This window comes from Ostrinia furnacalis, unplaced genomic scaffold (assembly GCF_004193835.3).
Source record: "Ostrinia furnacalis isolate ACB-3 unplaced genomic scaffold, ASM419383v2 OfSCF0635, whole genome shotgun sequence".
NCBI classification, from domain to species: domain Eukaryota; kingdom Metazoa; phylum Arthropoda; class Insecta; order Lepidoptera; family Crambidae; genus Ostrinia; species Ostrinia furnacalis.
The window spans coordinates 1,089,334-1,100,157 of record NW_021130874.1 but is presented as its reverse complement, the minus strand read 5'-3'; the positions used below and the strand labels follow the sequence as shown (position 1 = coordinate 1,100,157).

Sequence of the window (10,824 nt, the reverse complement as noted above, 5' to 3'; positions counted from 1 at the left end):
TTGGCAGTTAATCTGTACATCCTGGCTATAAGAGTCACAATGGGAACGACGACAATGACTTAACGATGGATAGTATACTGTTGTTCAATACTTACGTCTTATTATAACCCGCACTACAACAGTTTAACTTTACTCCGGGACTTTGATCTAAACTGGTTGGGTTTTTATTGGCGGTCAAGCTGTAGATCCTGGCTACACAGGAGTTGCAGCGGTGGGAACGAGAGGTGGGAATAGTCCCGTATTACTACAATCCACATGAAGAAAAAGAATAAGTTTACTGCGTCTACCTGCCGTGTGTTATCAACATTGATATATCAAGGTAAATAAACGATTATAGTATTATAACAATATAGTTCCTGGGAGTAGTTGTCATTTTGTCGTTTGCAATTAGTGTGATTGAACGTTTGAAGGCAAAAGGTGTGGAAGTGTCAAACATGGAGGGCCCGAAGTTAAAAGCGTCTGCGGTTGGTGTGCAATCATTAGCTACGCTATGCCGTTAGTATTTAAAATCTTTGATTTTTTATGAAAACTTGATAATATTCTTTCAAACGAGAATTCAGAAATATAATAATTATGAGACTTATGCCCGTTTTCACCATCAATCTCTAATTTTTAAGTGACCCTTATGGTAACACTTAACACGATATTGGATTCATAGGGATCACTTAAAATCAGGGATTGGTGGTGAAAACGGTCATTAGGTACTGATCTAAATAAATTTAACTATCTCACACTGAATTAAACTGGTTTGGATTTAACTAGTATGATATTAAAAAGTGTCATTTAGTCTCCACTACAGGACTCCTCTTTAATTTACCAGAAGCAATAGAATTGGTCTTTTATGACACTAAAGTTCATTTTATTTCTAGTGGCATTCTTCGCCAGCCAGACCGGCTTCATCTGCGCGTGGCCTTCCTATACATTGGCCAATTTCACCTCCAACTCCACTGTTCTCTCCACACCTATGACCAGTTTGGAAGTGTCTCTATTCGGGGCCGTGGCCAATATTGGGGGACTGGTGGCCAGTCCCTTCTGCGGGTACATATTCAATAAGGTTGGGAGGAAGTACGCTACTGTGTTGTTTGGATTGCCGTATGTGGTAAGTGTTTAAAGATGATGTAGTTCAGTTCGAAATTCGACGCCTGTTGGAACTTGTTTAGCAAATTCTAAGATACTAGGAATATTGCCGTTTTAGGCAACAGCTTTGAGCTAGACACACTATTTTAATCAACAGATATCAATTGATAAGGTTCGATTTGATCAGTAACATGTAATAAAATCAAAGAGTAAATATTTACATTTTGTAAGTATGTTGGCCTTTAAGATGCTGTTTAGAATGTAACATATTATCTGCCCTGTAAGAGCTAATTTTATTCACTCTCACCTTGAAAGGCCCGGATTAGTACCTCATTCAAACTAATCTGGGGGCACGGCAGTGCCCCCACCAAGTCGAGCAAAAAAGCGGCACGGCCGTACCATCCTTTTCTCGAAGCAATTCAGGCCATTTTCGACTGCCTGTAACTTAGTTGTGGATAAAACTAGAAGGCTGAATTTTCATTAGCTATGCAGGCATTGTAAAGACACGGTATATTTAAAATTTCATTCAATTTGAACCAGTAGTTTGAGAATTATAACGGGTCAAAGTTACTTAATTTTGTCACTCACTGACTCACTGACTGACTCACCGATCATCAAAACTCTAAGGCACTTCTAGTAGACCTAGAAGCTTCAAACTTGGAATATAAGTAGTGTTTGGTGTATGAATCAAGGAAAAACTAAAATATTTGGGGGCACGGTAGTGCAACCGCCAAGTCGAGTAAAATTTTTCAATTTCGGTCCAGTTTTCTAGATACATAACTGCTGTCTACAAAATACAAAAAGAAATGAGATTCCATCAAAAACAATACTTGTCAAAAAAACCAAGTCTCGCAACTCAGTTGTTCTACGGTAAAAAGTTGTGAGATCCATGTAATACCAAGTCCAGGCCAGGAAATCTTTAACGTTTTACATAAATATATTGACTTGGCCATCGCATGAAAACACGTGTAAATTAAATTATTTAGTGCGATGGCCAAGTCAATAATTTATGTAAAACGTTAAAGATTTCCTGGCCTGGACTTGGTATTACATGGATCTCACAACTTTTTACCGTAGAACAACTGAGTTGCGAGACTTGGTTTTTTTGACAAGTATTGTTTTTGATGGGATAAATAACTATTAGGTACATACCTGTAAACGCCTCTCACTATATGAACCGACGATCTAGTGAAGGTTGCGGGAAGCACCAGACCGGCCATTGTAAAACTTCTTTGACCAGCAGTGGATGTCCTTTTTCTGAAACGAAAACAAACGAATCTTTAAATGTCATGAAGATTAATAGATATTTCTCTTACATCGTTACATAAAAACAAATCGACGATCTAGGCAAAACTTTATAATGCTAAAATTTTTAACATCAAAATTTTTGTAACTAAAGACTGAGTCCCCACTACGGTTTTTTCCCGCAAGCGGTAAACCGCCAAACAGCAAGACCACCCGAAACGTATACGCGGGAAAAAGCCGCAGTGCGGACGTTGCATTATTTTTAACGAGGTTAAAAACCATAGAACCAGCCTTAGATTCACAATCATCATCATTATATCATCATTTCAGCCATAGGACGTCGACTGCTGAACATAGCCCCCCCCCCAATGACTTCCACATCGCACGGTTCACAATAATAAACTTTATCTTCCAGTTCGCATGGCTCATAATAGCGTTTTCAAAGAGTGTCACCATGATCCTCCTCGCCATGGGGCTGGTAGGCGTGGGCATTGCTGGTCAGAACGTCTCCCTGATCTTCATTTCGGAGATCAGCCATGATTCCATTAGAGGGGGGCTCACAGCAAGTTCTGCTACTGGGTACTTTATAGGTAAGTAGCATAGGAATAAGACTACCATAAACTGTGAAATTATGTATTTTGTACGTAGTTTTAAGATATTTTATTTCTGTAGAAACTTATTGAATGTTAAAATCACTGAAACAGTGTATTACAATTCTCTGTATGTGAGTAGTATTCCTTATTGACTTTATTTTGTGGCTGTTCGGCATAATCGAATGCGTGTTTAGGCAATTTGTTGGCTTAAACGAATTTTTATTGAGTTAAGCATACTTTTGGGATTGATAAAATTATTGCAACATCATCATCATTTCAGCCACAGGACGTCCACTGCTGAACATAGGCCTCCCCCAATGACTTCCGCATCGCACGGTTGGTAGCGGCCTGCATCCAGCGCCTTCCTGCTACCTTTATCAGGTCGTCGGTCCACTAAATTATTGCAACTCCGAGGCAAATGTTAGATAGTGTGTCGAGTCATTGAAGTTTTTAAAGGTTTTGTACTCTGTTAAGTTTTTAGGGGCTAAAGTAACTGAGTGATAGATGAACCAACTAAAAACTTAAACTATCCCACAGGTTTACTGGTCTCCTACTTCCTTGGTGGATACCTGACCTACTACCAGGTGGTCTACACTCATCTGGGTCTGTCTATACTTTGCATCGTCCTTCTGCTGCTGCTGAAGGAATCTCCAGTGTATCTGATGTTGGCAGAAAGGGAAGAGGTAAGAGAACTCTTCGCGATTATTTGTAGATAAAGCCATTTAGTTTTTGAGGTTTCAGCCTAGTCTAAATAAAAAGATTGTCTGAAGAAAACATTATAAACCTACTAGCGGCCACCCGCGACTTCGTACGCGTAGACCCCTTTTAAATAATGAATTTTGCAAAATCTCGTGTTAGTGAGCACCTACATTCTAAAGAAACCCCCATGCAAAATTTAAGACTCCTAGCACTTGTAGTATCTAAGATTGAGTGAGTGTTCGCTTTTATAAATATCTACCATTAAAAACTACATTTTTAGGAGGTAAATAATATTTTGTTTTTATACTTACATAAAAAATTAGCTCCAATTAGAAGGTACACTCACTGGTGATCAAAATATCGATTTTGGAACATAAACACAACACTGTTCACACCAACTCACTAACACTGACTAACGCTGTTCACGCGAAATGAGTTTCAAGTATTTTTACGAACTAAAATGTGGGTAATTTGAAAAAAATATTGATTGCACAAAGCAACAGTAGCACGAACGTGCAAGGTAATTTCTTCAAGACAGGTATTTGACCACATGACGTACTTATCGATTTTTAATGATAAAAATTATCGGGGGAGGCCTATGTTCTATCGAACACATTATTAACTACTTTTTCCGTTTTTGCTCTCGCTCTCATCAAATGGTGATTCTTAGCGACAGAACGAGATGACATGAGCGGGAATGGGTAGTTGACATTGTGGCCGATAGTTCAGCAGAGGACTTCCTGTCGTCCTATGGCTGAAATGATGATAAAAATGATGACGCACTTAAACTTTAGATTAATCTCATTGTATAGGAAGCAGCTAAGTCCATAGCATTCTACAACCAAGTCGCCATCGACTCCAAACTGGTGGAGGTGGAGATGAGGAGGATCAGACTCCAGCTAGACCCCAGGTTGGAGAAGCTGCTTGAAACTGAGAGTAAGTTCTCGAATTACACCATGGTTGTGGGTTCAATTCCTGCTAGGAGCAAATGATATAGAAGCATTCATGTCCAGCCCACCTGAAGTGACATTAGTGACAGATTCAATTAGCGGTTGAAATCGTATCATAACATCGAATATGAAAGAGTCAAGATCACAAATGTTACTTTCTAGAATTCAGGAGTCATGGACATGAATGAACCTCTAGGCAAGGAGTTTGAGAATTTATCTTCTATTGATTTGATCAATTATAATTTTGTATTTATTTGTTCAATAGACACGGATTTGGAAGCCACTGAAGCAATGCTTCAAAACAAAATCGACAATATGCCTCGGAAAGAGCCATCGTGGAAAATTTTAAGTAAGTATTTGACGCTTATTGAGCTGTTAAGGTAATCGAAGCTCCATAGACGAGTTGAAAGAAATAAGAAAATATTGCTAATTTATTTTCAAAGGCATCCACAACGTATAATATCTTCAGTATATTTTCTATAATAAGATGCCACATCGTTTCAGCATGCTTTCATTCAACCTTTTTTTTCAGGAAAATCCAAATCCTCCAAGCGTGCTCTCGCCACAGTCCTCATCATCATCGCCTGCACTATCATGATGGGTTCCGTAGTCCTGCAAGTGTATGCCGAGCCGCTGTTCAAGGAGGCTGTTCCGTCCATGTCTGCCAACTTGTGTTCCATTATGCTAGCTGTGGACTTGCTGATCGCTAGCGTCGTGTGTGTGCTGGTGATTGACAAGTTTGGGAGGAAGGTAATGGAGTTACTTTAGTTTTCCTCAATGTATTCCGCCTTTTTTAATTTAGGTTAGCCGTGTGATTCCGGTAGAGACATATTTTTTTTATACAGGACAAGGCAGGTATTTGACCGCAATCGTACCTGGTGTTAAGTGAGATATAGGACTACTCCCACTCTTCTTGTGGATGTCTAGGAGACACATAATTATGCATATTGACCAGCGTGGAGTGGTGGGACCAAATCTTCTGTTTGCTTTTAGATTTGAGGTTGTCTTTTTTCTAACTTTTGTATTGGCAGATGTAATACAACCTAAGATGATTAGTGTTTTGTAGAGCATTGCTGTACGAGTATATTGAAAGTTCAGCGCATTAGGAAAATTCCTTTCAGCTTCACATAATATTCAATACTGCTGGCAAACTACTGTTACGATTGTCTATTAAAAGACAGATTTATCACTTAGATTTCGAATTAATCAATCAGGTCCCTGTACTACTAATGTTTAAAGTTTTATCGTTTTATTTATCAAATCTTTCTTTTCCATCCACAGAATCTCCTCATCATCACGTCTGCTCTGTCAGGCGTGTGCACGTTCTTGCTAGGAGTGCAGTTACAGGTGCACTTCGCACCACACTGGGTCACCGCCTTCCTGATCTACTTGTATACATTCGTGTATACCGTAGGCTGTGCAGTCATACCCTTTGTGCTGGCCGCTGAAGTCTTCTTGCCGGAGGTAAGGGAGAGCACATTTGTTATTTTTTAATTAAGGTCAGTTTCTCCTGTTCCTAATAAAGTTTCACACACTAACGTTATCTTACAAAAATATTGCTAGCTAATTACTCGTATAACTGGAGACATAATTTTCTGGTATCTCTATCCCAGACTTCTGAAACCAAATGTAGGCATTGTATATCTGACAGATAAGTTCTTAATGGGACCAAGCAGCGAAACACGTTAAAATTAACTACCTCATAAGTCTATTGATTCCATTTTGCAATGTTTTTTGCTAAATCTATCACATGCAGAAATATTTGACTTGGTCCCTTTCATTCTTTTCTTCCATTTCAAGATCTAATTTATTAAATTCTTCTTCCAGGTCCGAAGCCTCTGCAACAGCCTCTCAATGGGCTTCGTGTGGTTGTTCATGTTCATCACGCTGTTCATCTTCAACCCGCTAGTGGAGATCCTGGGCCTTGGCAGCGTCTTCTACTTATTCTCAGCAGTCTGCTTCCTTGGTACCGTCTACGTGTACTTCAAACTGCCTGAGACCAAAGGCCTTTCTGCAGACGCCATTCAAGTCCTGTTTTTGAAGAACAAGTAGAGTTTTGGCTTGGTGGAGTTTTGTAGAAGCTGTTTATCTTTTGAAAGATCTTGGGAATGTCAAGTATTTGTTACAAATGGACTGACAGGAAATTAAATTATATTATATTAATTTGTGTTTTATTACAATCCAATTTGATGATGACCTACATTTATGAAGTAGAAGTAAGAAGTCAATTACTTGGTAGTGAAAAAAAAATTGTGCAATAAGAGTAAACCCTTGTTTATATCCTTGTAAGATGAAATAACAAAATATGAGGAAAAAATCACTATCAAAACAAAGTTAAAGTCATAAAATCTGATAAAAATAAGGAGGGTAACATACGATTAAGATGATAAACAAACTAAGAATGACAATCACAGTATTTTAAGATCCAATTAATAAGGCTTAAGGCATTTTATTGAAGTCAGATAACAGTAGCTTGACGTATGAAATTAATGTTAATGTAAGTACCTACTGTAGCATGTGAATGAAAGCAAGGAATTGGCTTATGGGCCTAGACATACTACATGTGCTAAAAATTCAATCAGATTTTTTAGGTCCGCCCCTTTTGACACTAAGAACTAAACATAAGCTAACAATGTAGAAATAGTCAATTTCTGGAAATAGCCTCCCCCTGGGGAGAGGCAGTGGTAGAGAAATACTGCATTACTACGCCAGTGATAAGTAAAATAGCAAACAATTAGTCAGTAGTCATTTTAATTTTTTTTTATCCATAACGAGGAAGCTCCTGGCCTGTATCACACCTGATGGTAAGTGATGATCAGGCCGAAGGTGGAAGCGAGCTTCACCCGGAATCCTCAACCACGGAGGAACTTGCTATCTTACCTCCAACTGCCGGAACACAAAAATGCACAAACTAATTTTATTAAAGAACTTGACAGCATTCTGTGACATCCGATGTTGATATTCTTATGAAGGACTTTGTTATATCACTAAAGGCCGCATGACTTGGCAATTTCATCAACTACAACGTGCAACGAGTTCAAATACCGCTAAAGGCAAATATTGGCATGACTAGATATACCCACAGAACAGAAATATAGTACATGCTCGTGTATTAAAATATCTGACGTCAATTCTATAGTATAGTAATATTATAAAGCTGAAGAGTTTGTTTGTTTGAACACGCTCATCTTTGGAACTACTATCTGATTTGAAAAAATATGTTGATACTAATTTTCGCCCGCGGCTTCGCCCGCGTGGAATTTTGTCTGTCACAGAAAAAGAATATCGCGCGCGTATTTGCTCACCGTTTAGACCTACCCTGGACTACGACAAACATTTTTAAACCAAAATCAGCTCAATCGGCCCAGCCGTTCTCGAGTTTTAATCAGACTAACGAACATCAATTCATTTTTATTTATATAGATTGGATAACCTATTTGTCGAGGAAGGTTTTTAGGCTAACACCACCCTACAGTCAATAGGAGTGGAGCAGTAAAGAAAAACGTTGCTAAAACGGGAAAAAATTTTTCAAACTATTTTACCTAGCATTGCTAGTAAATAAATAAAAGTTTTGATTTATCTTTACAACAGAGCGCCTATCTGCCAAATCCTTTAGTTAAATTATACTTAACGTGCGTCTGGCGTGTATTTGCACATTGAGTTTAAATTTATATACGGTTAATCTTTTATTTACTTGTTATCTATTTGCTGCCACGTTGGAAGAAACGGCGTGGAGGTTTGATATACAAAAGCACATAAAACTCTACACTTATGTTGGAAAATGGAACGTATCACAACTGTGTTAGAAGCCACTGTGTTAAGTTTTATTTGCTCCATCAATCTGTCACTTCGTCATAAATAGCAATTTATTATGAGAGAAAATTAAGAATAATACAAATAATTAACCTACATAGACTAAATATTTACAAATAAAAAATATGTCCCAAATCGCTGTCCAAACAACGCGACATGGTGCCCAGAATGCTGGCTGCATTTCCGCGTTGAATGGCCAAACTGATTCGTTGGCCAAGAAATGCGCCAGCTCTTCTATCACCTGTACAGTCAATCAGCCGCTTGGCTAATTCCCTGTACAGGCGATGAGCACTTGGTCCCATGGACCTAGCGTCTCGACCCCAAATGGCTCAAACATGTAGGTACTACTAAGACTGCAGCGGCAGTACCAGCCCCAGACGAGGTTTGCGGAAGATGAGACGGTGCCAATGTGTCTACGCAGGTTGCATCCCACACTAGTGGCCGTCCCACCTTTCATGGAACCAAAGTCATACCATCAGGTGTCTTACCATCACTTCGAACCAGGCCATTTGGTTCAAGAATGGCCGGTACGAAAGCGCCAGAAAGAGACCTGCGTATGATGTCATTGAGGCTGGCGTGACGGGAAAATCTGGGTTGTTCGTCATCTCGCACCTGTCAAACTCGCTAGCAGGCGCGAGTTGGGAAATTCCGATTTTACCTATTATTTTGTTCGTCAACTCGCACCTTTTCAAAAGTACAGTCAAATAAAAACGAAACTAAAAACTTTCAGTGTGTCGGGCATGTAGTGATCAAACTTTAAGGGATTCTTTGAATCAGTGCATTTTCGCATGTTAACCGCGCTATGGAACCACTGGGAAGGGGTATCGTTGTTCAACAATGTTGTTGTCCCGGCACTTCTGCTGCATGACAGTCCGTTAATATTTTGTTTTTTTTCTCTGCCGGGTTAGATGGTTTTGAAGAAATTAAAGTTATGTAATAAAGTCTGTGATTTTGTATGGTAAAATATTTAATAATTTTACTTAACGTGCGTCTAGCATGTATTTACACATTGAGTTTAAATTTATATACGGTTAATCTTTTATTTACTTGTTATCTATTTGCTGCCACGTTGGAAGAAACGGCGTGGAGGTTTGATATACAAAAGCACATAAAACTATACACTTATGTTGGAAAATGGAACGTATAACAACTATATTAGAAGCCACTGTGTTAAGCTTGATGAGCTCTGTCACTCTATCATGTATTTTTAGTTTAGTTACAGTACTATGTAGGTACGATGATTATTTAGTTTTTTTCTCTGCCGGGTTAGATGGATTTGAAGAATTAAAGTTATGTAATAAAGACTGTGGTGTTCTATGGTAAAATATTTATTTTGTGAGCAATGTTTGCTTGAGATATCATTTTCCGACATTATATTGTAAGGAAAGTTTACGGCCAAAGTATTCCTTGTTATGCCCAGGCGCACGATTGTAGCCATAGAAAGGAAATTTTTATTTATTTATTTAAACTTTTAGCACATACATACATACATACAATGCACTGTGGCGGACTTAATGCCGGATGGCATTCTCTGCCAGTTAACCACGGGTCTTTCACGTTACCGGAAAACGCAGCGTGGGATGTCCACCCACAAGGTGGACCGAAGACCCCATGAAGGTAGCAGGAAGCCGCTGGATGCAGGCCGCTACCAACCGAGCGATGTGGAAGTCATCGGAGGCCTATGTTTCGCAGTGGACGTCTTGTGGCTGAGATTATGATGATTTAGTTTTCAATATCTGGGGGGAGCCTGATGACCTGTACTACAGGTATGCAAATACCTATCACAGGCATCAGTCTCACACGAACAACTTCGTTTTATGAATTGTAATAATTATATTGAATAACTTATGTGATTGTAATGTTTGTGATGAGAAAATAAAGACTATTCATTTATTTATTTAATATTATGAAAGGTGGCGATATTTTCATTTTAGCATAATTTACCTACTGTTTACAACCAACTCTCTACACAAGCAGTTAAGTTTGAGGCTGGGACCGTGATTCTTTTAATTTTCTTCAAATTAGGTTCCAGCTTAGTTTCTGTGTGTATTACAGAAAGACAAGCCAATTTCACAGACATTAACCTTTCAGTGACGTTCCTTGGACATTTGATTTATGATACATTACCCCACCCACCCTGGCTTCGAACAGTTTTGTTGCGCACGCGTAGCTTGGCGTAAAACAAGTGACAGTCGGTATCACACGTAAAGGGTTCCGTTCCAGAAGGGAATGGAACCAAAAAAAAGTAAAGAGTTCCGGAAATCTGAACGCCATCTACTTTATTCTACCAGAAACAAAAAACCAGCAGTTGCAGTTTCGTTGCAGTTGCGTTTCACCGTCTGTTCTGGGCCTAATGGTTTTCTACAGGCTACACTTCGGAGAATGTGCGAAGGAATTACACGATCTAATTCCACCAGCCCCCCCTTCCATCACCGGGGAACCAGACG

General features: G+C 39.0%; 1 protein-coding gene across 1 annotated transcript; it reads left to right on the top strand.

Moving 5' to 3' along the window:
• The first annotated feature begins 357 nt into the window (after window positions 1–357).
• Window positions 358–6,692, top strand: LOC114366461 (facilitated trehalose transporter Tret1-like). Its single transcript, XM_028323333.1, has 9 exons — window positions 358–495; window positions 870–1,099; window positions 2,738–2,912; window positions 3,453–3,598; window positions 4,427–4,550; window positions 4,830–4,913; window positions 5,097–5,314; window positions 5,846–6,028; window positions 6,392–6,692. Exons 1-9 carry the CDS (start codon window positions 435–437, stop codon window positions 6,614–6,616), a joined length of 1,446 nt encoding a protein of 481 aa, XP_028179134.1. The 5' UTR covers window positions 358–434; the 3' UTR covers window positions 6,617–6,692.
• The last annotated feature ends 4,132 nt before the right edge of the window (window positions 6,693–10,824 follow it).

Coding starts and splice junctions, on each gene's coding strand:
- LOC114366461 (XM_028323333.1), top strand. CDS start 435: ATGGAGGGCCCGAAGTTAAAAGCGTCTGCGGTTGGTGTGCAATCATTA. Junction 4,551..4,829: donor GAAGCTGCTTGAAACTGAGA/GTAAGTTCTCGA, acceptor TTTGTTCAATAG/ACACGGATTTGGAAGCCACT. Junction 6,029..6,391: donor CTGAAGTCTTCTTGCCGGAG/GTAAGGGAGAGC, acceptor TTCTTCTTCCAG/GTCCGAAGCCTCTGCAACAG.